This window comes from Pyrgilauda ruficollis, unplaced genomic scaffold, assembly GCF_017590135.1.
Source record: "Pyrgilauda ruficollis isolate IOZ18807 unplaced genomic scaffold, ASM1759013v1 scaffold220, whole genome shotgun sequence".
Classification (NCBI taxonomy): Eukaryota; Metazoa; Chordata; class Aves; order Passeriformes; family Passeridae; genus Pyrgilauda; species Pyrgilauda ruficollis.
This window is the reverse complement of record NW_024521429.1, coordinates 89,059-117,019: the sequence shown is the minus strand read 5'-3', so window position 1 is coordinate 117,019 and position 27,961 is coordinate 89,059. Positions and strand designations below refer to the sequence as shown.

The 27,961-nt window shown below is 42.4% G+C and overlaps 1 protein-coding gene across 1 annotated transcript in view; it reads left to right on the top strand.

Moving 5' to 3' along the window:
- Positions 1 to 27,961, top strand: part of LOC121354179 (phospholipid-transporting ATPase ID-like) — a 71,135-nt gene that overhangs the window by 28,378 nt on the left and 14,796 nt on the right. The window contains exons 4-19 of the mRNA XM_041468601.1: positions 822 to 935; positions 3,038 to 3,136; positions 4,005 to 4,066; positions 5,628 to 5,700; positions 5,868 to 5,938; positions 7,072 to 7,154; positions 10,919 to 11,077; positions 11,778 to 11,866; positions 16,850 to 17,046; positions 18,160 to 18,368; positions 20,413 to 20,456; positions 22,006 to 22,171; positions 23,053 to 23,241; positions 24,043 to 24,158; positions 25,503 to 25,667; positions 27,231 to 27,342. Coding sequence (XP_041324535.1) covers positions 822 to 935; positions 3,038 to 3,136; positions 4,005 to 4,066; positions 5,628 to 5,700; positions 5,868 to 5,938; positions 7,072 to 7,154; positions 10,919 to 11,077; positions 11,778 to 11,866; positions 16,850 to 17,046; positions 18,160 to 18,368; positions 20,413 to 20,456; positions 22,006 to 22,171; positions 23,053 to 23,241; positions 24,043 to 24,158; positions 25,503 to 25,667; positions 27,231 to 27,342 — 1,948 coding nt within the window. The remainder of the gene's footprint in view (positions 1 to 821; positions 936 to 3,037; positions 3,137 to 4,004; positions 4,067 to 5,627; positions 5,701 to 5,867; positions 5,939 to 7,071; positions 7,155 to 10,918; positions 11,078 to 11,777; positions 11,867 to 16,849; positions 17,047 to 18,159; positions 18,369 to 20,412; positions 20,457 to 22,005; positions 22,172 to 23,052; positions 23,242 to 24,042; positions 24,159 to 25,502; positions 25,668 to 27,230; positions 27,343 to 27,961) is intronic.

Here is a 27,961-nt window from a genome sequence, read left to right as displayed (position 1 = left end):
ATGCATTGAGCCTGTCGGGTTGGTGGCACATATTGGACCAGACTACTCTCATCTTTGGGGAAAAAAATACCCTGTTCTGCAATATCAAGCTTAGGTCTTTCTGTTGTTTGCAAAAGACAGACTGGGGAGCAATCACTTCTTGTGGCTGGAGGGGCTGTCCGAAATTAGAAAAGGAAACTGGAAATAGGGAACAGAGCTGCAGCTCACTTACTGAAAGAGTGAGTTCTTGTACTAGTGACTGTTTGCACAACACCAGATCCAAGTGATTTTTGTGGAACAGAAACAAGCCACCCGTTGAAGCTGCTGAGCTGAAAGTTTGCTGAATGAGCTGAAAATGATAATAATAATGTCATATTCTGCTCCTGGGAGGACGTATACCTCCACTAGGGCTGTCCAGCCAATGGGTATTTCAAATCATCAGCCGAGTTACGGATGGTTGACCTGGCATGTGTTTTCCAACCCTGTTTTGTATATGCTAACAGCAAAATTGTTGTCTTCTGGTTACAATTCTCAATTTTCTTTGTGCACTGTGTAAGAAGACTGTTAATAAAGTGAAGATGTTGTGAGCAACTACATACAAGTTTATCTACCTGTGGCTGTACTGGCATAAGCCGAGCATCATGTTTTCACCCATTCCAAGAGGAATTCTCTGTTTATCCCGACTTGGCATGATTGTGTGGGGGAAAAGGAAACGCTTTTTGAGCTGCTGTTGGGAACAATGCTATTGCTAAATATAAGCAAGTAAGACACAGTTGAAATGTGTTGTGCTGTAATTTTGTTTCCTGTTTTACCAATCCTATTTATTTTTTTTTTTCCTACAGAACAATTCAATTAAAACATCGAAATACAATTTCTTCACTTTCCTGCCTCTCAACCTGTTTGAGCAGTTTCAGCGAATAGCCAATGCTTACTTCCTTTTCTTGCTGATCTTACAGGTATGAAATCACTGTGCTGTTTCCAGCAGATTGTTCTCTGTTATCAAAGCCAGTCCATGTTTGACGGGAGTAATGAAGTGCAAGCTATATTCCTGGTGTGAATTAGCATCTTAGTAAAATCTTACAGTACATAGAAGGCAGGGCAGAAAAAAGCAATTTTCTCTTTTACCTTTGGATATGAGGGTTTGAACTAAATGAAGGAAAAAAGTTAATTAGTTTTCAACAAATTGTGCAACTTTTTCATGCACTGCCCTACTATCCCTTTGTGTCTACCTCTGAGTGCTCCTGGCTGTCCTCAGATTTGTATTACTTATTCATCCTGTATAAAGCCAAGTTGTCTCTTACGCATAGACTTTAAGGCAAATTCCACAGGCAGTCACAAATGAAAACAGCAAGAAAGACACCACATTAGTAACCTGTGGTTTTTCCCTGGGAAGGAAGGAGTTAACATCAGGAAGGCTCAAGGTTTTAGCTAGTTTGCATAAAGCTGGATATTGCTGCTCCCTTCTCCAGGGTGAGGAAGGTGTCCAGTATGGAGTGTGTCAGACACTGGCAGCACTGTTGAGCCCTGTGGATTGCGATGGCATTGTGTTGCACTTTGCTCATCACTGCTGCTAATGATACCCTGAAAGCTGAACGCACCGGATAAATTGATATCAGGATTTCTGCCCCTTTGCACCTTGCTGTGTACTCTGCCATTGTTGAGTCATATCAGAACACACGTTATCAAAAGAAGGGTATAATTTTGATTATGTTTCAAGCTTAATGTTTTAAAGTTGATCATTTCACTGCACACAAATTTGCAAAATAACCCGTTTCAAATGCTTATTTTTTTTTTTACAATTTCAGTTCAAAAAAGCATAGGTGAAATGTGGTTAAGGCTTCAGCAAACCACACATAATCTTTTTTGTTTATTTGCAGGGAACAACTTTTTGAAATTGTAGTGCATCTATATTTTTCAAGAGAGGTGCCTTTCCAGCTGAGAGCTGAGAGCAGAGTTCCTGCGTTGTTGCACTGCACTCTAGCTGTTTGTCTGTCAAATTCATAGTATTTCAAAGTATTTGCCTTGAATTATTCCACTGTGTGTTTTGCTAGGCCATCTAAGGTTGACTATATATAAAAGCACACAGCTTTTTCTTTACATCAAGGTAGCCTAAAGAGGGCAGGCATTAGTCTACATATTCCTCACTGCATCCCTACAGGACTATTCCTGCATCAAGAGTGGATGTGATGGGCAGGCTGTGGGGACTCTGTCTCCCCCTCCTTTGTCACAGACCAGTGGAACATGCATTTTCCAAGGGAGGTGAGAAGGCAGCAGTTGCAGCCTGTACAGCTGAGCAGGGCTATGGTGCCTGTAGAATCTGGGCTATGACAGTGCAAAAATGTAACTTCACAACGCACATGGAGTTGACACTTCCCAGATCCAAACTGAGGGACACACTAATGCTGCTTTCACATTGCTTCTGTCCCTAGTGCTGTGCCTCTAGAGGAAGGGGAGAACTGCGTGGGGGTGAGACATTTCCCTCTGCTTGACTGACAACCTAAGAGAATTGCATTCAACTCTTTGGTCCTCTCACTGCTAAAGATGTAGGAAACAAAAGCAGCTGTGCTGCTCTAGGGAGAGCAACGTCAGCTCTGGCAACAGCTTGCATTGTCCATTGATGCAAAATTTATTTCAGCAAAATGTGAGAAGTTACTGAAACAAAGAACAGAAGCTTTTGAGGGCTCTGCACAGCTGGTTTTGCTCAGATAGCTCTTGAGTCTCTCACAGTGGGCTTGCCATGTCAGTACTTCCAAAGAAATGTCCTGGGGATTTGGCAATCCCAATTCTGCAAACAATAATAAAGAGCAACCCACTACACTTTCTGACAGCTCTATTTTTCTAACTTAAATTATGGCTTGTTTTGGACAGAAAACATGGGGTCCCTGGCTCTCCCACCTTTGGAGGGGGGCAGAGATCCACATATCAGGGATGGAGCTACATTTCTGTCTTTATTCTATATTCAGGTATCATAGAAAAATATTATCTGCAGCTTGATTAGGAGGCAGTGGTTTTCAGAACTGTCAGGAAATGTCTTAACTCAGATCTTTTCTTCCTACAGTTGATTCCTCAGATTTCCTCATTGGCCTGGTTTACAACAGTGGTGCCCCTGGTGCTGGTGCTGGCTGTATCAGGAGTCAAGGATGCCATTGATGATTTTGTAAGATCTGTATTTCTGACCTGTACTTTGGCGTTGGCCTGTGATTCTTCAGCACAGCAACTGAAATAAACTGCTTAAACTCAGCTGGTGGCAGGCACTCAGATGGGGTCTGAAATTAAGTCCCCAGAATCTATGGTTTGTTACTGAAACAGAGCTAGAATTTCCAAATTGCTGAACAGGCCAGCAGCTCCATTGACTTTCTCTGAAACTGCTCAGCATGTCTGAAAATGTGATCACTCATAGATATGCCTGGATGCAGGCACAGAAATATTTTCTTACACTTCCACTTTGGAGAACTCATCCTCTGTCATCTAGTACAATGTAGGTGGAAAAATATTGGTAGGAAGCAAGTGCTCAACCCACTTATGCTTTTTCAAACTTGCTCGGCCAAAGTCTGCTGCCATCAGAGCTAATGATCAAAAGCCCAATTGACTTCACAGAGTGATATTAGAATTGAGTTTAGCATCTGATTTTCTCTCATTATTAAAATGATTTTGATGTTCAATGGAGCAGTGCCAGAGTATCAGTGGCCACTTTCCGTATGAGAGCAGAGGAATGAATTTCTGTGGTGTTTACAGACTGAGGTGGATGGGAGCAGTGCCAGCTGAGTCAGGGCTGTGCTAAAGTGACATGTAAGGCTCTACCTTAGTTCTTCTCTCCAAGAGCAAGCCTGTTGCCCTTTGCAGTCTGGTTATGTGCTCTGTGTCACTGCCATAAACATGTGCTGGACAATGAGTCAGTTGTGACCCTAATCTGCCTGACCCATTCAGGCAGCTGGGTGGAAACCTGAAATGTTAATGAACTGCCTACGGCTCCTGTGTGTTTGGTTTCCTGGAAAAGCCTTTTAACCTTCTGATCCAATTTTCAGAATCGACACAAAAGCGACAAACACGTCAACAACCGCCCAGTCCAGGTCCTGATCAATGGCATGTAAGTCCTTTTTGCTGTTCTCATAGGGAAAAGCATTTTATTAGTAAATATTTTTGATTTTGAGTGTCTGTGTGTGATTCTCAAGGATCACTAAACAATTTAAAATTGAATTGTGTTTCACAGCACTAGTTCATCATGCAGTTTTGGACTATGTGTCTGATTAATGAACCCTAGACACAGTACCAGAATCTGTGCAGATATTATGGCTGTGACCTTGTGCTGACAAAAACTAAACTCTTTCTCTGTTCCTAGGTGTTTATGTTTAAGTAAGAATTTCAGAGTCTTTGTATTACTTTACTCCTTACCCTACAAGTAACATGCAAAGCTATCTTCTGTGTCCATTTATACTCCTAGCATTTATTTTGCATTAAACAAAATTTGACATTATCAACAAGATATTTCAAATTAAGAAGCTGGAATATCTCCTTCATACACTTCATTATACTTTGAGTGTGTGTAGCACTTCTGGCTTAGTTGTACCCAGAACATTTCAGCTGCGTGCTTTGGACATTGTACTGCTAGCACTGTTCTTTCCTGCAGAAAAAATAGCAGAGGGCTTTGGCTTTCATGGCAGACAGATGTACTTGCAGCTCTGTGGAGTCCAGCCATGCACAGGACACAGCTGTAGACAGCTGGGAAGTATTTTGTGACTTTTTTCCATACTACAGATAGCAGTATGTTGTGTAAACTCTAACAGATGATCAAACAGTTAAAAATATAAGTGGAAACTGAAGAATAAGGACATAGCTTTTTGTGCTCTCTGCTAAGTAAACCAGTTTCTTAGTTTACTGTGTATTAGTTACTGTGTCTAGGAAACAAATTTTGACACAGAAATTTTATAATGTTTTGCCTTTTTCAAAACCTGGAAACCACAGATCCTGTCCAGCTCTAACCAACACTGAATGAGCAAGATCGAACTGAGTTCAAGCTTGAACTCCCAGTCCTATTTTGAGACTGATCTTTCTCACCTCTAGAATTTTCATATACAGGTATTTTGGCTGTGTTGGTGCTTGTAGTTTAGCTGGCTTCCTGTGTGCACATCTGGCTTGGTGCTGTGAAGACCACTGCAGACATGGCTCAGACAGTCCAGTGCACAGCCAAAGCACCTGCGCTGACCTTCTTGAGAGCTGGTTACTCTTGCCCTTAGTACCACTCAGAAAACCTCACACAATCTGCAGTTTTCCCAGATGAAGTCCCTTACACAAAGCAGAGAGGGTTTTCTGAGGCAATGTGGCCCTTTAAGAGAAGGAAGGAAGGGAGTAGTCGCTGCAGAGACAAGGACAAGGATAGTGCGCATGGACTGTACTGCTGTTGTGGGGCTTGGTCTCAACCCAGCATGGGTCAGCCCAAGCAGTGCTTTTATTGCCTTTTACTGCTATTTTTTTTTTTTTTTTTTACTGTGGCAGTCCTCTAGCTTAGTATGGATCAGGACACATCATGGCAGGCCCTGCTCCCAAGTCCTGATGTCACCTACAGTCTGGCTCCAGGAGCAGAGCTAAGTTCCCCACTTTCCCAAGAGGCATTTGCTGTATGTGCTTACTTACTAGAGGTTTCCTTGCAGGTTAAAGGAGCAAAAATGGATGAATGTCCAAGTGGGGGATATAATAAAACTAGAAAACAACAACTTTGTGACAGTGAGTACCATTTGTCTCTATCCTGATCACAGCTAATCTCTGCCACCCTTATCACTCATGAGAAAATCAGTCAGTGATAATGTGGCAGTAACCACAAGCAGCACTGCTATGCAATGCCTGCTGACTGTGTGAATTCATGCCAAGTCTCTCTGTCTGTCTGTGCTCAGGCTGATCTCCTGTTGCTGTCGAGCAGTGAGCCACACAGCCTGACGTACATCGAGACAGCTGAGCTGGACGGGTAAGTGAGCCTGGCCCTGGCGTGCAACCACTGCCACCACTGCAAAGCCACGTTCCTGGTGACCCTGGGTGCTGCGGGCATACCTGCAATAGCTTTGGTAGCAAGAGTTTCATAACATCTAGAATAAACTTTGGGTGGGTATCTTGAAAATAACATTTTCTGGTGGATACTTTTGCTTCTTGAGTACAAATGTCATGTGAGGAGGACTTACTTTTCAGTCACAGCTCTTCTGACACTGAGAGTTAGTTAGACACATGTCCCTGCAATATCCCTGTCAGGAGCTGTTGCTTTTGTCTCCTCTAGTATTTTCCTTGAGACAGATTATAGCTGGGTGAAATAAACATAATGAATATCTCTGGTAATCTCCTTTGGTCTGCTGTAGAATAATATAATAATGGGCTGCTGTCTGCAAGCACACAGCAAAGGCTTCCAAATGCTTCCCACTCCAGAACACAGCTGTCTACAAAACCAGAGGGCTGCAACTTGTATTAAACTGCAGCTGACTCATCTTTATGACCCAGTTTGAATTACCTTTTCTGCATTGCCCAGAACTAGCAACAGTCTTGAGTGACTAAGCAAGACCAGAGATTTTAAGAAATTGTGTCTCTCCCAAGACCCTACAGACAGCCCTCTGGACTTTCCCCATCTGATTTCTGCATAAAATGGGTTTGTAGTTTTCGTACACACTAGTGCCACTTCTAAGAGACGCTGAACAAATGCAGTATTCTTTTGACATTGCATTTCCAGCTCCCCAGCTAGCCAGTCCCATGACTGAAGTAATCTTCCAGATCAGAATACCATGGGAGAAAAGATTCAGAGCTCTCATATATGCTTAGATACCTTGGGTTTAAATGTGTCATGAGTGACAGAGTGTGCTGCTTTGTGCTGAAATTAAGAGGACAGAGCCACTTCACCTTTGGTACCACGTTCAGAATTCCTCTGAATGCCTGTCAGTGCAACTGAAAGAGACAATCTACACCCTTTGGCCAGGTGAAAGAGATGTAGGTTTTACAGTCCATCAGATGGCTAAGGAAGAAGACTGTCCTCAAGAGCAGAAGTTATTTTCAAGGAGAGTTTTCAGTTCACATATGACTTTCAGTTAGTGTTTTTTTTTCTTATATTGTTCGCCACAGTGAAACAAACCTAAAGGTGAAGCAGGCACTGACAGTCACTGCAGAGCTTGGAGAAGATCTTCAGAAGCTGACGGAGTTCAATGGTGAGTATAAATGGAAAATTCACTTTACAGATGATTACAGAGATCAAATTACAGAGAGTGGTTGGGACTCTTCCTTCCAAACTGTCCACCGCCCCCTGCTAGGTCTTCTCTGCAAACAGTGCCAGTAAAACAGAACAGGCACTCTGCAGTCTGTACAACAAGTATCAACACCACATGTAAAGGAAAAGGTCCCTCTTTGCTTGCAGGTCTTGGTGCCATGTATGGCTACAACCTGACTCTGCCTTGGTGGCAGTTCTTCTGGATGGACACTTTGCTTTTGTGTCTGTCTGCACAAGCTGAGACTACGCACCTTGAAAGCCAGCACAAGAGTTCATATAACTGCACAATGGAAACTGTTTTCCCAAAATCTTATGCTCAGTTCTGGTCTCAAAACATTTTCACACTGCACTTTCACACTGATGTAGCAATGCTGATGCACTGATTACATTTATCTTCTGATCAGTGGCACTTCCCAGACACCACAAAGACCTGAGGACTAACTGTGCACACAGGACAGGTGACTCCTTCCCAGCCTGAAGCCTCACCCTGAAGCTGTTCCTTTTCTCTGAATGCAACAATAAAGACTGAGTTTTAAAATATCTAAAGGCAAGCAGTATAGATGGGCTTAACAAGAAATGTGTCCTTTCTCAGCTCTGTTTTCTGTATCAAATACAAGATTAGAACAGAATAGAATAGAATAGAATAGAATAGAATAGAATAGAATAGAATAGAACAGAATGTTTTAATTGGAAGGGATCTACAATGATCATGTAGTCCAACTGCCTGACCACTTCAGGGCTGGTCAAAAATTAAAGTATGTTTTTAAGGGCATTGTCAAAATGTCTCTTAAACCTGACAGGCTGGGGGCAGCAATCAACTCTCTAGGAAGCCTGTTCCAGTCAGTGATCACCCCCTTAGTAAAGAAATGTTTCCTAAGAGGTCCAGTCTGAACCTCTTCTGGTGCAACTTCAACCATTCCCACGTGTCCTGTCACTGGATACCAGAGAATACTTAGCAGCATATACAGAGAAAGGAGCTAGACCTGTCAAAACCAGAACACTCCATCCTCACACATCATCTGTCTGAGGAGAGAAGATGAGGGAACAGACCAAGTGGTGTTAGTCACGTTCTGCAGTGCTGTGCTGGCTTAGCTATGAGGTCAAGATTACAGGAGGAGTTATTATGGAAAGGGGTGGAATGAGTGCTGCTGTCCTTGGAACGCCTCAAGGATTGCAGGCTCTCAGGAAATGCTTATAGGTATAGAGGGAAAATAATTTTAGAAAAAAAAATGTTTTTGAAATAAGTAAATGATTCCAGGACAAGTAATGGGGATGTGGCAAAGACCATAGCTGAAACTGTCTCTGGTAGAGTTTCTTTTGCCTTGTTTGTTGAGGTTTTATGCAATAAAATGTGTGGGTTTTGCCAAGTGTCAGCTCAGTACATCAGGATTTTTTTGAAGTGATGGCTGAGGTTCTGGGTGTTTTAGGTCTTGAGAAATATGTTTTTACATGTACAGTTAGATGCTTAATGTTAATAATTGGAGTGGCATGCCTTCACTATTTTCCTGAGCAGGCTGAAGTGTCTACCAATTTGTAAGCAAAATCTTAATCTTAGATAATTTTTCAAGCATGCTTAGTGTGATGGTTATCTAAGGGCACGGTGTTTCTTGGAAGTGCTTAATTAAAAAAAACATTTTAAAATATTTTGGAAAATTGAGAATGGTCTTATTGGATATTTATTTATTCTCTAAATCTCTACTTAAGTTGTAAATAAAAGTGGCCTCTTCGCAATACTTAAAATGAATAAAATGTTTCCCAGGATGATTTATATTTGACAGTGTACTGGGAAGAGTGCCTGGAATCAGACCCAGCCTTGCATTTCCCTTAGCAAACCTCAGTAGAAATATTTAAATATTTATATAACTCTTTATCTAATTACTTTTTAAGACAGGAAGAGAGGACAGGGTTGTGCAGCTAATACAGACACTCAGTGGAATGCTTAATGTGAGTTATGATGTTTGTTTGATGGTTCAGATAAGGAGCATGCTTGCAAAACACTGAATTTCTTTGTTTGATTTGGGGAACTGGGAGACCAGAAAGGCAAAAATACTTTTCAGTTACCCTCTGCTTATCACAGCTGACTTGGCAGTATTTAACCCTTTCAGCTGAAATGTATTCCAGATTTCTTATTGCTGTTACTGGGTGAGGGGGAGAGGAGGCATGGTGCCTGGCTGTGCTGCCTTCAGTTGCAAAGCTACTGGGCTCAGTGCAGCTGCCCTGGGGGGATTTTTAGAACTTCTCACTCTTTTGTGGTCAGTCTCATTTGGATGAATCCCTTTTGATCTCAAAATCAGCATGTCAGAAGCCCAGACCCACCTGCTTATGGGAAAGCAGATGAGGACACTCGAGATGCTCACAGGAGCACTGTCCCACAGCAGGCACGGAGTTCCTGGTGTGAGACCATGCCCTGGGTTTGCTTTGCATTGTGCTGTTAGAGGTTCCAGTGCAAAGACCCTGTTTCGTTTGTGCTTTTCAAGGTGTTTGTGAGGGTGGCAGTGAGATGGGCCTGGTTACTAGAGACTTTCAGAAACGATGGGGCACAGGTCTGGTCCTTGTTGGACTAACCAGATGATAAAATAGAAGAGCAACACAGTTGTTAGTATGAATTCCCATGACACATGTGGCACTGAATTTCCTAATTATTCAATCTTTCATGTCTGATGGTTTGTCTGCCCTAGATTAGAGCTGCTTTTTTGATCATTGGCATAATGTTTGATTTTAAATCTGTAGTGGTAAAGACGAACATGACACTTAAAGCTGTATTTTTCTTCTGGACTTCCCTGGATTTTGTTTCCAGTCTCTTGAACCTGGTGTGTAAATCTGAGAGCAGCTAGAAGAACTGTACTCTCTGCAAATGCTAGTATTTTAGTAGGTATTTATAGCCTGTGATGAAAATAACTGCTGATTAAGTGAACAGACTGAACTCTTAGATTCCTTTCCGTAAGGCATATTTGTATTTTCCAGTTCTCAATACATCCACAGGGCTCTGCTTTGAATCTTCAAATGTCAGGTGCAATGGTTGATTTAAATAGTAATTTTTATCCTGAGGTATCTGAACACATTTTATTACAAGAAAATATAAAGTGTGGAAATAGACACTCCAATCACTTACAGTGTCAGTTCAGTGGCCAAAGAAGGTAGTGTTGTCTTTTTATGCGCTCCTGGGACTTGAGTTATAAAACAGATGAAATTAAAAATCAGTGAATAAAGACACTTCAGTTAATTACTCTTCTGCATCCTTTAGGCTATGATTCTATTCGCTTGGGCTCCTGCAGTTTGAGGGAAAATGAAATAGGAAAAAAGGTGATGTCAGCACTTTCAGCTAAAGTTATCCAGTGACATCCTACCACTATGAACTTGTTGGGAATGGATTAAAAGTATGTTGCTGGTTCAACATTTCTTCTCACCCACATAGAAGGTGTGGAAACTTTGTTTTGTATTCTACCAATAAAAAATTGCCGTGTTCAAAGAATTGGATAAATGAAAGTTCACTGTGGTCCCTTCAATTATGAGATGAATATAGGTAAGGAGCAGCATCCCAGAACATCAGTAAATATAAGATATAGAATGGGAATGATGGGGTTAGGAGTTGACTGTAACTAGAGTGTGAAATATTATCTCTCCGAGGAACAGCTGGGAATGCAGTATTGATGACACCTTTCTGGACCAAGATTTCCATTTTTGCTTTTGCATTTTTTTTTACAGGAGAAGTCAGATGTGAGGCACCAAACAACAAACTGGATAAATTCACAGGAACTCTTACTCTTCGAGGAGGGAAATATGCCCTGGACAATGAGAAGATGTTGCTGAGGGGCTGTACTATCCGGAACACAGAGTGGTGCTTTGGGCTCGTTATTTATGCTGGTAGGTAAAAAGACTGACATGCCAATTGCAGAGCCCAGCAGCACTAGGGTGGGGATACATCACACCCAGCATGCACAAAGGAATCAAGTATTTATGTTTCTACCAGGTACAAGAAGAAAAACGTTTCTTGTTTCAGAAATCCACGCAGCAAAGTACAGGAGGGGGGTTTTGATTGATGACTAGAAAAGAATGTAACAATTAAATTTGGTTAAGAATTCTCTCAAGTGTATTGAAATAAACACTCTGTATCATTTCTATGTGATTTTCATCCACACTGGAATATCAGGATCATCAATAATATTATTGATTAGATATATGCTTTTCATGAGCATAGTCCTTCTATTGTTTCTATGCTCCTCTAGACACGTGAAATAATACATAATGTGCCACCAATAACATAGCAATACCAAATATGCTGTGAAAAGTGATTAAACCTTGAAAGGAAGGGTTGAATGTTAAAAGAAAAGAGTTGAGTCAAAGTCCAGATGTAGTGGTTTTATGTGACTCCATATAATCTCAGACAAATGACTTAACCTGTTTCTGCCCATGTTTCCCACTAGCACTCTAAACCATGTATACCTGACTTCTTGAGAACTGTGATGGTTATTTATGCTGAAAAGCACAGTGGGGCCTCAGAGGGAATCAGCTTTAGAACAGCTAAGCTTTATTACTAAAATTAACAAGTGTGCTTCCTCTCCAGGGCCAGACACAAAACTCATGCAGAACAGTGGAAAAACAACTTTTAAGCGAACAAGCATCGATCGGCTCATGAATGTCCTTGTGCTGGTGGTAAGTCTGATTAATGTGTCTTCCTTTCTTCAGATGTGTTCATCATTTCCAGATGCTCCACCTCTCTGTCCACACAAATGGGGGAATATTAGAAAGTGACTAATGATAAAAAGAAAATGTACATCATAATTTATTAGCAGCCTGCATTCTGCAGTGCCTCTGCCAGCCCATCTTGCAAAGCAAGGCCATTACATTGACAGAATTAAGGACTTTCCTTCTGAACTTGTCATTTACTCTGCTCTCCCTTTTCTCCTCTGCATTTTTGCGTGAGAAATATTTTGAAGCCTACAAAGCCCTTTTTTTCCTTCTAGTAATTTTGTCATTTTCTATTTAAATAAATATTAGCAGTTCTCTCTCTTCCTCACAAATTCTTGGCATCTCTGGTGTTATCTGCATAGGACTTGGTAATTAAGTCCTCTAATTTACATGATGCCAGCTCCTGACTTAACACATTAGAGTAAATTATTAGACATGGTCTCATTAATGCTCAGAAACTGGTGTTTTAAGCAGCTGGGAAATTTGAGAACACTTATCTTACATAGCAGGCACTGTTCTCAGATAGAAAAACAGATCGAATTTGAGGGTTAAGCTCATCAGTGCTTTTAACAAATGGCAAATACTTCCAGGCAGAAATAGTGATTCTTTCACAGACTGTCTCAAGATTTTAATGCATGAGTTCAAAGCCACTCAAGGAAGGAAGACATACACTCTGACACTACTTTAATCAGTGTTGCTTGAAGAAAAGGTCTTGCATTTCAGATTTTATTTCCCTTTGAGTGCAAATTTGTCATGCTTTCCCATGCATGCTGCACCACCTTCAGTCTATGACACTGGGAAGGTCTGGTGGTCAGTGCTCACTCTTCCTGCCTCTTCCCTACTACCCTTGCTCTCCAGATCACTCCAGCAGCCAGCTGGGGACAGGATCCATTCCCAGGAATGGAACAAGCCTTGGGGGAGGCATCCAGCAGAAGTCTGTGCATTACAGCAAGGCCGTTCTGAGTTCTCCCTGCCCTCTCTGACTTCACGCCTCCTCAGCACAGGGACTTAGAGCACAAACATCTCCAGGGTGGCACCACGCTGCAACCTCCTCATTTCCCCTCAGCCTCTGTATTCCTGGTTTTTTCTTTGGATCCTAAAAGTCCTTTAGGTGAGCCCAGAGATGCACAGCAGTGCCACAGCACAGAGAGCCCACTCCAGGGTTAACTTCAGTTCTTCTTGAGGCTTTGCTCTGTGTACAGTAAGGACATGCCCTTAATTTTAATAATCTTGCACCGATCTCTACCACAGGAGAATCTTGGTTTATCAAGCTTAGTTGTCATCAGCTTGTTTCCCTCAGTGTTCTTCTTCCCTTTCTCCCCTTAAGTGGATAGCAAAACCAAACAAGGTGTGGGCTCTTACATTCAAAATTTTTCAAGCATTTGAAGAATTTCACATTTTCATAGGTGTTCTGCTGTGTTCTGACTGGAGAGGAGGATGGGCTGTGGACAGATCCACAGGGCACAGAAACAGAGCAGAGGAAAACTGAACCAGGAATCTAGAATTGTTCAATTAAGATTTGCTAAATCTCCTTTCACAAGCCAAGGGTCCCACCCAGGACTTTCAATCTGTTTGGCCTAACTGTATAAAAACAAATGAGATGAATTTACCTCCTGGCTCTGTTTTAAAAAAACTGAGCAAGTTGCAGCCGATTGCATCAGCCTCTGCCTGAGCTCTCGGGCGCTGGAGGAGCCAAGGGTGTGTTTGTCTTCTTTACACATTTTTTAAGAAACCTAAAATTTTGATGTCTAAGTAAAGCTCTGTCATACATTAACACCAGACTCGTTGCACACCTAAGGGGATGTGGCACTGGGTTTTTCCAGCTCACTGGGTGGTCGAAGGTTACAGAGTGTGGCCATAAAAACAGGCAGTATATTGTGCTCTTGAGTTGGAGAATACAAAGCAGCCATGACTTACTATAAATAGGTAATTTAAATGTAGTGAAACTTACTCCATGTTAACACTGGCAAAGTTATTTTGTGTTTGTTTTCCCATACAACTTCCCGGCACAAAGCAGTGTTTAAGCAGGTTCACCAAGGGAGTTCCTGTTAAATGTTGCCCTGGTCTGCCCCAGCAAGAGTTCATCAGAAGCGAACCTTCCCAGATGGCAGTCATAGCTGCTTTGTCACATTTGGAGGTGTTTCTCATCGATCTGAGAGAGAAGTTAATGTTCCTCCACTGGGGATGCACTTGCCAGCTCCAGAAATGCTTTTTTTTCCAAAAGCTGCTTTGTAGCAGGCTAGGGGGAGCAAATTTTCAGAGAAAGAGAGCTCTTATATTCATCTCTTAAACAAGTGACTGCTTCAAGTCCCAGAGCAGAGCTCAAAGTACCAATCAAGAAACTGAAACTGTTTAAATTCACAGTCCAACAGTCAATGTTTGTCTTGAAGTCAAAAGTCACTTCCTCTTTACCAAGAGGATCTATTAACAGTCAATGCATGGGCAGGGCCCAGGGAGGGATGATATTCATGCTGGGAAGCTCCATGGGCATGCTCAAGCAATGATTTTTCGTGTTGTTCTCTTCAGGGCTGTGGTTGCAATTGCAACACCCTGCACACAGTTGTTTCTGCACACAGAAATTAATCTCGAGGGCTGCTTTTAATGGCTTGGTGCTTTCCTTTTGTTTCAGATCAAACACCATGTTAGTGAGCTTTGTGCAAGCACAAGTATTGCGCATGAGTGGGGTTGTGAGAGCATTGACATGCCCAGTGCACAGAAAACAAAATGTGCATAAATCAAATGCAGCTGTAGGCAAGAGCTGCTGTGGTATAGAATGAGTGGTTTGAGTTGGAAGGGACCTTAAAGATCATCTTGTTCCAGCACCCCAGCCATGGGCAGAGACACCTTGGGAAAGTTCAGCTCCTGTCTTGCCCCACATATATTTCTATTGCTGAATCACACATTGAAATTCCTACAGGAATTGTGATATTCTGCAAATGGATAACTTTTAACCTCTGGGGCAGTGAGGTGGGTCATGCCTCTCAAATACCCTTAAGTCCTTATAATTACAATAGCACAGATTGAAGTATGTTTTAATTTCTGGTTCACAGAGGTTTAAAAACACTGCACCGCATTCCTTACCAGCAAGCAATATTGTCTCCATTTCACAAGCTGAGCAATTTATTTGGCTTCGCACAATTAAATAGAAAAGCTACTACTCATGTGTGAAATAAATGTGTCCCCTGAAACTCACTCAGCCACCTTTTCTCACTGCAGTTCCCTTTTGTGGCTTTTTGATATTAAAATTTGAGTTGATCAGGCATGAACTTTTCACCAAGTGATTCATATTGATCCACAGAAGTATCTTTCTTCCTCCCACAGATTACCTCAGCTGTGCAAATATTAGCTTTACCATCAACGTTTCTATGTTTTTCCCTCAATTGCTGTTTTTTAAAAAGGTTGATCACTGTTTTAATGTGATTGTTGCTGCATGGCCTTTACATAATGGTCCAACTTACTGATATTTCCTCCCTAATGATTATCTTTGCAAAAGATGATTTTTAATTGCTCTTTTGTGCAGCCTGTTGACTCCATATCTTCACTTTTTTATTATTATATTGGTTGTTTTATGTCAAATGTTTGGAAAAGACCGTGCCAAAGTAATTATTTTCTCATCATTTGTCCAGGAAGGATGACAAGTTAGCTTCAGTTTATATCCCCCACTATCACCATTTCTACCTTACAAATATTGTAATTATATTAGCAGGATTCCAAGATGGTCGGTCCTCCCAGTTTTTAAAGCATTGTTAAAAACTAACCATATTAAAGGTTAAAAACTGTCCTCTAAGTTTCCATCTTTGAATTAGATGGACTTGCTGCATTGAAAATGCTTATTAGCAAGTAGAGTCACACAGTGCTCTGTGTCAGTGAACATAATCTTCCTTTTTCATCTACCATAGGGCAGATACATCCTTCTTCTTCCTTACTCCTTCCTCTTGGAGGGCTGTCTGTTAACACATTTGCTTTTCACACACCTGGTTATGACTTCATTTTTTCTTTTCTCGATTCTTTATTACTGTTGGATATTCACAGTTCTGTAATTCCTTTCTGTTTGTACTAATTTCTGTTAAATTTATTTCTTCCTGTTTTTTTTGTCCTCTTTTCCAAATAAATGTATTGCTACAGTCCTGTCTTTTTTTGACCAAAAAATGCTTTATGACCTATGTGATGTTTTTGTGTCTGTTAAATAGTGTTTCCAAGCAAGCCCCAATTTTCAGTAAGGTTTCCCAATTTGAAATTCACTTCCCAGTTGCCATTGCCCTGGTTACGTTAGGCTTCAGGAAAAGCCCTGGTTATTTTAGCCTTCTCTAAAGCCCAAGGATACGCATCACTGGGTGGTGTTGCTTTTTGTTTGCTCTAAGGAAATGTAATCAAATTGTGAGGGCAAATACGGAGGCAACCATTAGCTTTGAGAAAGCAACTAACTCTGTTCTAACCATCAGAATAATATCCAGTGCTAAATTCCAGACTGTATGCTGCTGGATTTTCCTTAGTAGTCTTTCAGAAATTGTGAGGAAGACTGTGATACATCTGGCAAATGGCTAAGTAAAGTCCTTCAGGCAGTTTGTGTTCCCAAGTGTGCAGCCAGATGTTTGAGGACCCTCAGCTCAACCTTCCTCTAATGAGATTTGCTGTACAGCAGATTGGTCTAACCACCCTAGTTGAGATGTCTGCTTGGGATTTAAATCCCCAGCTGTTTGAGGACTTCTAATTCCAAGTTGCCAGACTCTGCACTGTGTAGCTTTGTCCTTGAGGTGAAAGTATCATAATTTTGCTGGTTTTCCTTCTTCATCCCTAGGCACATTTTCCTGTGATTTAGGCTATCCGGCTCTATCCCATCAGGATCTTCTGATTAACCTGTGCATAATAAATTCCTTGTTTCTGAAATGCAATACATTTTGTTTGGTTTTGATTTGTTTGGTTTGTTTTTTGATTTTTTTTTTCCAGATCTTTGCATTTTTAGCACTGATGTGTCTCATCCTAGCCATTGGCAATGGTATCTGGGAGCATGATAAGGGCTACTACTTCCAGGTTTATCTGCCCTGGGCAGAGGGTGTCAACTCTGCCTCCTACTCTGGTTTCCTCATGTTCTGGTCATACGTGATCATTCTAAACACAGTGGTACCTATTTCACTCTACGTCAGGTACGTGCCAGAAGCTCCTTTCACTTTTGATCTTGGAACAGATTTAGCTTTTGCCTTGACTGGGAGCAGCATTTTCCTTAAAACCTAACACAGCCCCATCATGGATGCTCCTACACAACCACAGTGACACTTTTCTTGTTTCTGCTGCCTTCAGAAGGTTTTGTCAGGGTTGGAGTGGGGACAGCAGTGAGCCCTGGAAGAGGAGAGGATGATGTTGCTGTTAAAGGGGAGGTGTAGGTGTGTAGGATGCTGTAGGAGCAGGACTGGAAGCCTGCCACCATTAGGATCTTGCTAGAAGTGAATGAATGGCCTGTTCTTCGAGGTGGCTTCAGGACTGTGTGAGGATTGCCAGGTAAGTAGGTGCATCCAGGTTGAAGTACTTGATGTTATATGAGCAGCTGAGAGTGTTCTCTCTTCCCAGACAGTGCAGAGCTGTGTTGGTTATTGGTGATAGACAAATAGTGATATTGGTGATAGTAGGTAATGTGTCTGTGATGCTCTCGAAACTTGGGGCTGAGGTAGAGACTGCAAAGCCCTGTTCAATTTATCATTGTAGCTACCTTCAGTCAGCTTTGCTACTGAGACTCTCTTTTGTGTTGGTAAACATGAGGAATGAATACTGTCCAATATGTCATCCAGCCAGGTGAAAATTCATGTCATCTGCAAGCTGATGCCACTCTTTTGGTTGTACTGAGTGACACAATAGCTCTCTTGATGTGGAGCTCTCTGTTGTTGGAGACATGGCTGTGCTCATCCTGTGCCACTGGGTTCAGCTCAGCCCAGAGCTCCGCTGGAAACCTCCTCCTGAAACGGCACTAATTGAAACCCACTGCTCCTGCCTCCCTTCCCAGTCCGAAAACTTCTGAAACTTTCCAAGTACTTTTATAAAGTACTGCTTCATAAACAAAGGAAATGAGTTTGCTGTAAACTTAGCAGATCATTTCAGTGGGACTTGCTTCAGCATCCCTTGCCACAGGCCACCTATGAACAGATGAGTTCAACCTGTCATTACCTTCAAAGTTGTCTTCTAATTGCAATTGATAATGGTGGTGCTGAAGATAAAGAGCTTGTCCCTTAAGCTAATGAATATTCCATCACCTTCTCTTTCATCAGTGTGGAGATTATACGCTTGGGTAATAGTTTCTACATCGACTGGGACCGCAAAATGTATTACCCACTGAATGACACACCAGCTCAGGCTCGAACCACTACACTCAACGAAGAGCTGGGGCAGATCAAGTACATCTTCTCAGACAAAACAGGAACTCTCACCCAGAACATCATGTGTTTCAACAAGTGCTCCATCAATGGCAAATCCTATGGTATGTTTGTCTTACTCTCTGGGTTTTCTTCACTGTGTGCCTCTTCATCCACAGAGACTAAATCTGATATGCAGAAGAGAATGCCATTTGAGGAGCTTCAGTGATCAAGTGTAAGACTACCCTTCAGGGATGTCTGGACAGCCTGACTGTATGATTTGCCATGTATTAATTGTTCCCCCTTTTTTCTCACTTTTATCTCCCTTTTTCTGCCCCACTACTGCCCCAACACTATTAGTTTTGCCTCATTTGTCCCAGATTTACAATATCTGTACTCAAATTTGTTTTGGTTTTTTTTTTCTGTATCACTAGTTAGGTCATCACAGCTTTTTATGGAATTATTAGCATGGTTAGCTAGGTATTGCTAACCTTGCAAAATATAATATGTAACTCACATAACTCACTCCCTCCTAATCACTTATGAAATCAGCCATCCCTCATGGGCCTCATCTGCAAATTTTGTCAGCTTCTCACACTGTCGTCTCTCAGCAATTTCTCTTGTCATGAGCAGTGATTTTCCACATCCTTTTCAGGTAGTTGGAGTAGTCAGTGACCAGGTCTTTGTCTTTACACTGACATTCTTCAGCTATCAGAAGAAAGAAAAGTTTGTAGGCAGTTGGAAAAAATGGGAAACATGAGTTGTTAGCTCTGTTAGATCCCAGAAGTTATTGATATAAAAGGTTTGTTCATGCTATGGCTCCAGGTGGTTTTCTTCATACTGCTCAAAAGGTGCTAGCACTTTGTAAACTGCCTAATTGATTAACATCATTAGATGCCACAGAGAAATTAGTCACTGCTTATTTGTATATGGATCATTGCTTTGCCTGTGTCAGACCTGCTGATGCACTAATTTGCCAGAGAGTTTGCATCTTATCTCAGTGCTATCAGCTGACCTAATAAAAGAAAATATTTCTTCCTATGGATCTGTGCATATTTGGAGACCACCTCATCTCAAACAGTTACTATCATACATTAGTACTGCTAATAAGGAGTTTGAAATCTCTCCTATCAAGTGTTCATAGTTGACTTTCCTGAAGTGCATGTCACCACCAACATAGATAAAGGGTAAGGGTTCAAGAAATGAATGGGAAATACATGCAAAGAAGGCAAACAATCTATTGCCTGTAGTTTTCTAAGTGTTTAGCTTCTTCCTAGCACAGTACTTCTCTGCTGCTCAGGGGCATTCTGGAAAGAATGCCAGAAAGGATGATTTAGTTCTGCTCATCTCTGGAGGCTTAAAGGAAGGACACAAAAGCCTCCTGCTTATGATTCCCAGGGAATCAGCTGATGCAGAGTTTCTCAGGGGAGGTGTTTACTGTGTGTCTTTTACACTCCTGGGGCCTTTATGAAGGCACACCAGCACTACAATTGACTTTGGTCACAATTGGGGTTGCTGGTGCAAACATGAGTGAATGATTCCTCTAATTCGTTGCATTTCAGTCTTATTTCAATGAAGTGTTGGGACTGGCTGGCTTTGGGACAGTCCAGACCTTCCTAGTGAAACTTTTCTCCGGGCAGAAGTTCTAACAATATTTCTTGGAGATGACTTGTCTTCAATTCCTATGACCAGATCATCCATTCAGGGAGAATCAACAGAGCAGCCTTGCTACCCAGGTGTGGGAGAAATTGGCTGTGGAAACTCCTTTTCTGTGGGTGTCCAGGGACTGCTACAAATAGTAGGATCCAGGAGCTGGATTTTGAAAGAGAAGGCACAAGAGAAGTCATCCCCTGGAAGCACTTTCATTTCCTACCTAGCACTAGAAACCCTATTCTCTCTGTGTTCAGCTCAAGACAAGTATTTTTCAATCAAAAGCCAGTCACTTTTATGGTAACTGCTTTGTGTTTCAAGCATCTTATCAGTCTCCAGATTCTGTCATGGACCAACATAGAAACTGATTGTTATGTATCATCAGTCATCAGTGCCCATGTCAATGTACTGAAACTTTTAAAATAGATTCTGACTTAGAAACACTTTACTCAATTTTGTGGCTCAGAGACTGCACTTACCTGCAGTTTGTGGCTATAATTTCATCTTTCTTGCTTGCAGGTGATGTGTATGATATGTCTGGGCAAAGAATAGAAATAAATGAGGTAAGTGCTCAAGTGCTATCAGGATCTGTGCTTTCAGTAGACCTGGATAAGTATCAGTGGACAGAACACTGCACAGGTTATGTTTTTGACCCTGCAAGAGTTGATGCTCTTGATGCTCAAAACATAGGTGTGTGTTCCTCTGGATGTCAGAGAATTCCCAGAGTTAAGTTCCTTTCTGGTAAGCCTGGGTCTAACCTGCAGATTGGGAACAGCCCTCTGTCCCCTCTGCTTCTCCTGACATCCTGGTGCATGCACAGCTTCTCTCGAGCACTTGACTATTGGTGCTTGTTGGAGACTTGGACATCAGTGAATTTTATTAACCTTGTCAGTTAATTGAACCTTTAGTGAGGAATTAGTAACTGCAGTTCACACCAATAGCGAGGTCACTGTCAAATTCCTCTGATGTCCAGACTTCAGAAAGTGTAAAAATGTGTCATTTTTACATTTTTCTTTAGCCTCTGCTTGCAGGCATAAATGCATGTCTTCATTTCAAAAATGTCTGAAAGCTGCATGCAGTAATCCAAATAACAAACAGCAAGATGATGATGAAAATCCCACTCCTCATTCCAATGATTCATTTCCAATCCACTTAGAACTTAAATTGCCCACTGAAACAGGCTGTTTGTGCTGAGCACTGTGCCTCCAGCCTGCCCTCTCTCCATCAGCCTTGCTTGGTGACACACACTGGACTCCTGCCAGCTGTCCACCCCACCCTGCTGCTGGTGACACTCTCTGGAGCAGAGTCCTGGGGCCCACACACCCACAGTGTTGCTGTGCCTGGACCTTGCTGCGCAGACGGGTGTGGGAGGGGTCAGTCTGTGCTCTTGGACTGAGTGCTAAATGTCAGTGTGCAGAGGTCAAAAGGATGATTCCCATCCTGGAAACTCTGAGCTCATCAGGGATGGGGTGGGAGTCAGAATTGTCCAAGGCAGGCTTGGCAGTCCATTACTCCATGACACATCATGTGGTAAGCTTCTGGACATTTCTCCACTGTGTTCCACTCTGCTTGGGGCTCCTTGTTTTTTGACAAAATGGGTAGTTCCTGTGGAGTTTAACCTTTACTTCACCTGCCTGTCCTGTTTTTTCCATATCAGAATTTTTTTTCTGGCTTTAGGAGAACATGGTGGATAAGACAGACTGTTGAATTGTTTTAAACTGGGCTCCTGCATTCCACTCTCACAGGCAGCTTTTGACATCGTGAGCACGATGCTTCCAAGCAGGCATGTGTTGAAGGCAGGCACTTTGCTGTAGGCATCCACTGGCAGGGCTCCTCTTGGAGCATTAGCTGCTGCTCAGAGAGGCAGTTTAGCTAATTGGTTCTTAGCCTGAGTGCTGCTTTGAAAGGCACATATAGTGCCTGTCCTGTCCTATGATTAAATACCTTTCATGACCTCCCACTTCCTTAAATCCACCAATCTCTGCCATGAGCAGCCAGCCCTGCAGGATGGAGTCCTCTGTAAAGTGAGGAGGAGGCAGCGGCAGTGTGGCAGGAATTGGTGTAGAGCCATGTGAAATCTCAACAAATAATACCATGCCATGTTTTTTTCAGAACACAGAGAAGGTTGATTTCTCATACAACCCATTAGCCGACCCAAAGTTTGCCTTCTATGACCACAGCCTGGTTGAAGCCGTGAAGCTGAATGATGTCCCGACGCACAGGTTCTTCCGGCTGCTCTCCCTTTGCCACACGGTGATGCCGGAGGAGAAGAAGGAAGGTGAGGACTATTGAAGGCACTGGAATGAGTGGTTATGTTCACTCGCACCACAGCATGTCTTCTCTCCACAGAAGCTGTTATTGGTCCTTTTGGCTCCCTGGTGATTTTCTGTAGTGTATGGCTACACATAAATCAGTGTCTTTGGAGATGCCACATGGGAAGAGAAATGACCAGGGCTCCACTCCCTGTGTGTTCCTATGGTGGAGCTGACACTACTGCAAACACCACATCTCTGGAGTGCGGAAATTGCAGGTGCCACAGCTTCCCTGAGGTGGCAAAGGCTTGCCCTGCTCTCCCTCTATTCTTCTCCTAGCCCCAAAATGCAAAGAACATAGAGTACCTATCCACTGGAGACTCATTAGCTCTACTCACCCAGTGTTCCAACAGCTACTAGGTCAGCCTCCTCAAATCCCAGACAGGATGAAAGCCATGCTTTAAAGGCTAGAATTAATTGACAGGTATAAAGTGAAAATACTGAGCAGAAAAATTCATGCAGATGTGACTAGAAGGAGCTAAATTCAAGGAACTTGTCCTCTCAGTGAAATGTTAGATTCCAAAGAGAGTGATTAAAATCCCCAAAAGAATCCAGGGGGCCTCTTGCACTGTCCTGGAGGATGGGTTGGTGGGACATGATGGAGATGTGTAGACATAAAGTGCTTTTTAGTGTTGTACATCTATGGGTAGACTGAAAAGCAAAGGGATAACTGCTATATTATATTTTAGATTCTGAGGTTTTTTTTTTGTTGTTGTTTTGTTTTGGTTTGTTTTGTGGGTTTTTTTTTTGTTTTGTTTTGGGTGTTTTTTTTTTTATTTTTTTTTTTTTTTTTTTTAGCTCAGAAATAAGTCAAAAGTCACATTACATTTTTTTTCTTGCATGTCAGGTAACTTGGTGTATCAAGCACAGTCTCCTGATGAGGGAGCCCTAGTCACTGCTGCCAGAAACTTTGGATTTGTGTTCCGAGCTCGCACGCCAGAGACCATCACTGTTGTGGAAATGGGAGAAACAAAAGTCTACAAACTTCTGGCTATTCTTGATTTCAACAACGTTCGCAAGCGAATGTCTGTGATTGGTATGTTCCCTTTGCTGCTTTCTTTCCTTCCTGAGTTTTTAGGTTCCGGAGCTGTCCCTCATTCTGGTGTGATCCAGACTTTTTCTAGGAGACCTCCTTTGCAATGTGCTCTGAGCAACATTTATTTCTGACGACTTGAGATGGGCTGTCTTGACTTTATAATTACACAGCAACAGTGCCAGAAAAATACTTAAAGGAGGCAGGTGGGATAAATGTCAACATCTGGACCACAGTGATGCAAGCCAACCTCCTAAAGACACTTAGCTTTTCATATATCTTGCTCCCCTCATTACAATGCAGGAAAGGCCTTTCTTCTAATCAGCTTTTAAATTTTTAGTGAAATTTGAGGAAGTAGGACCAGAGAAAGCAAGAATAAACTGAGAAAACAGGGTTTTTTTTCCAATAAACAAATTTCCATTTTCTCCCAAACAGAAAATGGAGAAATTATTCAAGAAAGTTTTTGCAGCCTTTATTAACACTCCAACTTACTCTAATATTTCAGGAATATTGTAATTGTAGTTACAGTTTACTGGTAGGAAAATAGGAGAAGTAGGACCAGTTCCCTAAAAACAAATTATTCTTCACTTTTTAGTGAAGTTCTGCCTGTAGGGACAACGTAGTGTCTGCTCAGACCAGTGCACTCTCTTTTCTAAGCAGAGCTTGTCTTGATTCCTGGGAGTTTGCCAAAACTTAGGGAAATTCAGACACCTGTAGAAACTGTTCTTGGGTTTGATGGAAGGGCTTTGTACCCCAAAAGTCTCAGTCTGAGATTTGTAGCATTTCTTTTCCTCTTCCTCACAGTGCAGAGTCCAGAAGGTGACTTGACTTTGTACTGCAAGGGGGCTGACACCATTCTTTATGAACTGCTTCATCCATCCTGCAACTCTCTCAAAGAGGAGACCACAGAACACCTGAATGTAAGAGCTTCCTTCTCAACAACATCTCTGCATTTGATGTTTTACTTTTCTCCAGCATACCTTGTCTTCAGGAAAAAAACACCCAGATTTTAGAAACAGTACTTAGGCACCAATTTTAAGTTATGGAATAGAGAAACAAATTAGTTCCTATGGCCTTAGGTCTCAAATTATTTGCATAGGCATGAGAACCACGTGCCATGTGAACTGCTCCAGGACAGTCAGCAGATCGAGGGAGGTGATTCTGTCCTTCTGCTCTGTCATGTGAGACCTCACCTGGAACACTGTCCAGCTCTGGGATCCTCAGCATAAGAAGGACATGGACCTTTTGGAGTGAGTCTATAGCTATGAAGATAATCAGAGGGCTGGAGCACCTCACCTGTAGCTGGGAGATTTGGGTTTTTTTAGCCTGGAGAAGAAAAGGCCCTAGGGAGACCTTATAACACCTTCCACTACCTAAAGGGGCTACAAGAGAGGGACTTTTTGCAAGGGCATGTAGTGATAAAACAAGGGTTAATGGCTTTAAACTGAAAGACAGAAGATTTAGATTTATTATTAGGAATAATTTATTTACTGTGAGGGTGATGAGACACTGGAACAGGTTGTCCAGAGAAGCTGTGGATGCTCCATCCCTGGAAGTGTTCAAGGCCAAGTTGGATGGGGCTCTGAGCAAGCTGGTCTCATGGAAAGTGTCCCTGCCCATGGCAGTGGGGTTGGAATGAGATTATCTTTAAGGTCTCTGCCAACCCAAGACATTCTATCATTCTATGATTCTGTAATATGGACAAAGATGGCAAATCCAGTGCATGACATTTAAAGACCTGTGACCTGTTTCTGATGCACCTTTACTTCAAGCCTGGGGAAAAACCTCCCAGAGATGCATTTCACAAATGCATCTTTGCTGTTCCACCAAACACTGAGCTCCATGTTGTCCATTAGAAAGAACAACTGAGCCCACCTAAAAATGTTGAACCCACATCCAAAGTTTGAGGCTGTGTTCAGTGTTTATTTAGGTCTCACTGTTCCGGACCTCTTGTTGAGAAATACAAACCTGAGAAGCAAATGCCTGGTAAGTGTAAAGCTTAAAAGCCAGAGGGTAGAAAAGCCCTTTTGAGTCTTTTTTTTTTTTTTTCCATAAAGACCATGGATGGTAATAATAAAGTGGTCTGGAATTGCTATTTAAAATACCCCAACATTTGTGGCCTAAGGTGTCATTTTTTTACCTTTCTTCCACAAACTTTACCAAGATGCTTTTACCAGTCTGATTTCTGAAGGTCCTTTGTAAGCCTAGGTGACCAGACTGTTCTTCCTGAACCTTGTATTCTCTCTCTTACCACTGTCTTGCAGGAGTTTGCTGGGGAAGGCCTGAGGACACTCGTGGTGGCCTATAAGAGCTTGGAGGAAGACTACTTTCAGGACTGGATCAGGCGTCACCATGAAGCAAGCACTGCCTTGGAAGGACGGGAAGACAAACTGTCAGAGTTGTATGAGGAGATTGAAAAAGACCTAATGGTTAGTAATTCAGGGAATCTGGGCCAGGCTCTGGGGGAGGCAGCGAGGGTGGTGGTTTGTCAATAAACAGCTCAGCATGACTTTGCTAAACACCGCTCTGCAAACAGCTCAGTGGGCTGTGTGACAGGAGCAGGTCAGAACACGGCAGCCCTGCGTGTTCACTGGCACTTCCATCAGGAGCCCATAACTGGCGTGTCAGCCACCAGTTCAAGGGAATGGTTTTATTTTAACTCACGTGGGTGTCAGAGTAGCTTTCTCGTGATGAAGTGATATACCAGAGCCTGCAGGAGATGACGTGGGCACAAATATTTCATAGCTATCCTTTGTATGTGCAAATGGCTGATCTACTTATTTTCCAGCCTTTGAAATGGCAGGCAGTGAATAATTCCTAGTGCCCATGAGAGTGTCTCCTTTGTTCTTCCAGCCCTGGGCAGGATGGGTAGATGATATCCATGAACACGTTTGTGTCAATTTGAAATTGAGCTAAACTGTGATCTTTGGGTCATTCTTCTCTCCCTAAGTGTTGTTACAGTTTTTAAATGCCCTGGAGGATTTGCCTGTGTTTCAGAGCCATGAATAATGAATGAAAAGCATGTGTGTGATCTGAAGAGAAGCAATCCAGCTTCTGCACTCGTGGCAGTGCTTTCTTGAAACCCCGGAAATCCTGCTGCTCCTTCCATTAGCTGTATGCTCAGAATGCCAGCAGTGCTCAGGGAAGGAGCAAGTGTGAAAAGGCTGGGGAAAGGTTGGCCTTTGGAAGTTGCATGGTCTGTAGCTGGATCAGGAACTACTGTAAAACAGGGATTGTACAGTTTTGAGGACCCTGTAGAGAAGTTCCCTCAGAGGTGTTACCTACATTGATAACGCTCATACTTGAGGTATGATGGACATCTCAGGATGCCAAAAGGGATCCCAGGCTTAAAGCTAACCACTGAATTTAGTCTCCAAGCAGCAGGAGGTAGGTGGTAGCAGTGATACCTGAGGTAGCAGTGAAACTTCCATGTCTCTTTGACAACAGTTCAAAGCCACCAGCTACCTTCAAACAGGAGAAAAAGCAGTAACTTAAAAATAATGAAGGTTTGTATCCTGAACAGTCTGGGGTGTAGCTGTGTGACAGTGTGGACCAGGGGTGGGGACAGGTCTTTTAGGGGCTGAAGAAGATGTTTAGCAGCCATGTGACATCTGCAGTACAGCACAGCTGGGATCAAGTTCCACACCAGAGGAGGCTTGGGGACATGGATCCAGAGTGGCTTTGTCCGTCTATAAAGTTCTATCTGCTGTGAAGGGAACACATGGAACAACACAGACCTGTAGCTCTGCAAACATTCTTGCAAATAATCTCATGCATATTCAAAATCCATCAGAGCCTGGGGAGATCAGAGCCTAGAACATCTGCAAGATCAGGGCTGTACTCTGTACAGTAAATTTGCTGAGGAAGAATGACAATCAGTACAACCTTATTCCTGGGGATTTCATTTGGGTTTGCTTAAATAATTAGGTTCAATGCTTTCTCCTTTGGTAGCAGTGAGAGGACTTAACCAGCTCCCTGCCATTTCTGTTAAGCTGCTAGGTGCCACAGCTATAGAGGACAAGCTACAAGATGGGGTCCCACAGACAATTGAGACTCTTGCCAAAGCCAACATCAAGATATGGGTTCTCACTGGAGATAAGCAAGGTAAAGGCACTACAGCTTTGGTTGCTTCTCTTCTCCACTGGTGGGGCAGTTCTGCTAGGACCTGTGTTCTCATTCTTTGAAAACTGCACAGAAGACAAACTTACACAGCTTTGCTTCATTGCCAGCTATGCAAAATTTCAGTTAACTGGAATCAGACCAGATGACTAGCTTGTGCCTGTCCTTAATTTCTGTCATGAGGGTGGAAGCAGGGTGAAGGCAGCATCCTTTGCCTTTGGAGAGGTGACAGTAAGAATCCCATAGTCCCTCACATAAGGTGTGAAAAGGTGTCACCTTCATCCAGTTGATCATTCAGGTGAAGACGATGGAAAAAACCTTGTCCTGTTTTCCAGAAACTTCAATGTTAAAGTGGGTGTTGGATGCATTTCAGCTTCTTTCTGACTCTTATCATCCCAAATAGAAATGGAGGAAACATAGGCTTTTGGAGGTGGAAAGAACAGCAAATAGACTCCAGTGAATTCATTTGGAGACAGTATTTTCACTGAAACAATGGTGTTTCAGGGGGGTCAAAAGTGTTTGCAAATAATTTCATTCAAGACACGAGCAGAGAATTTTTGAGAAAAATTAAACACTTCATTTTGTCATGTTCCAAATGCAACAG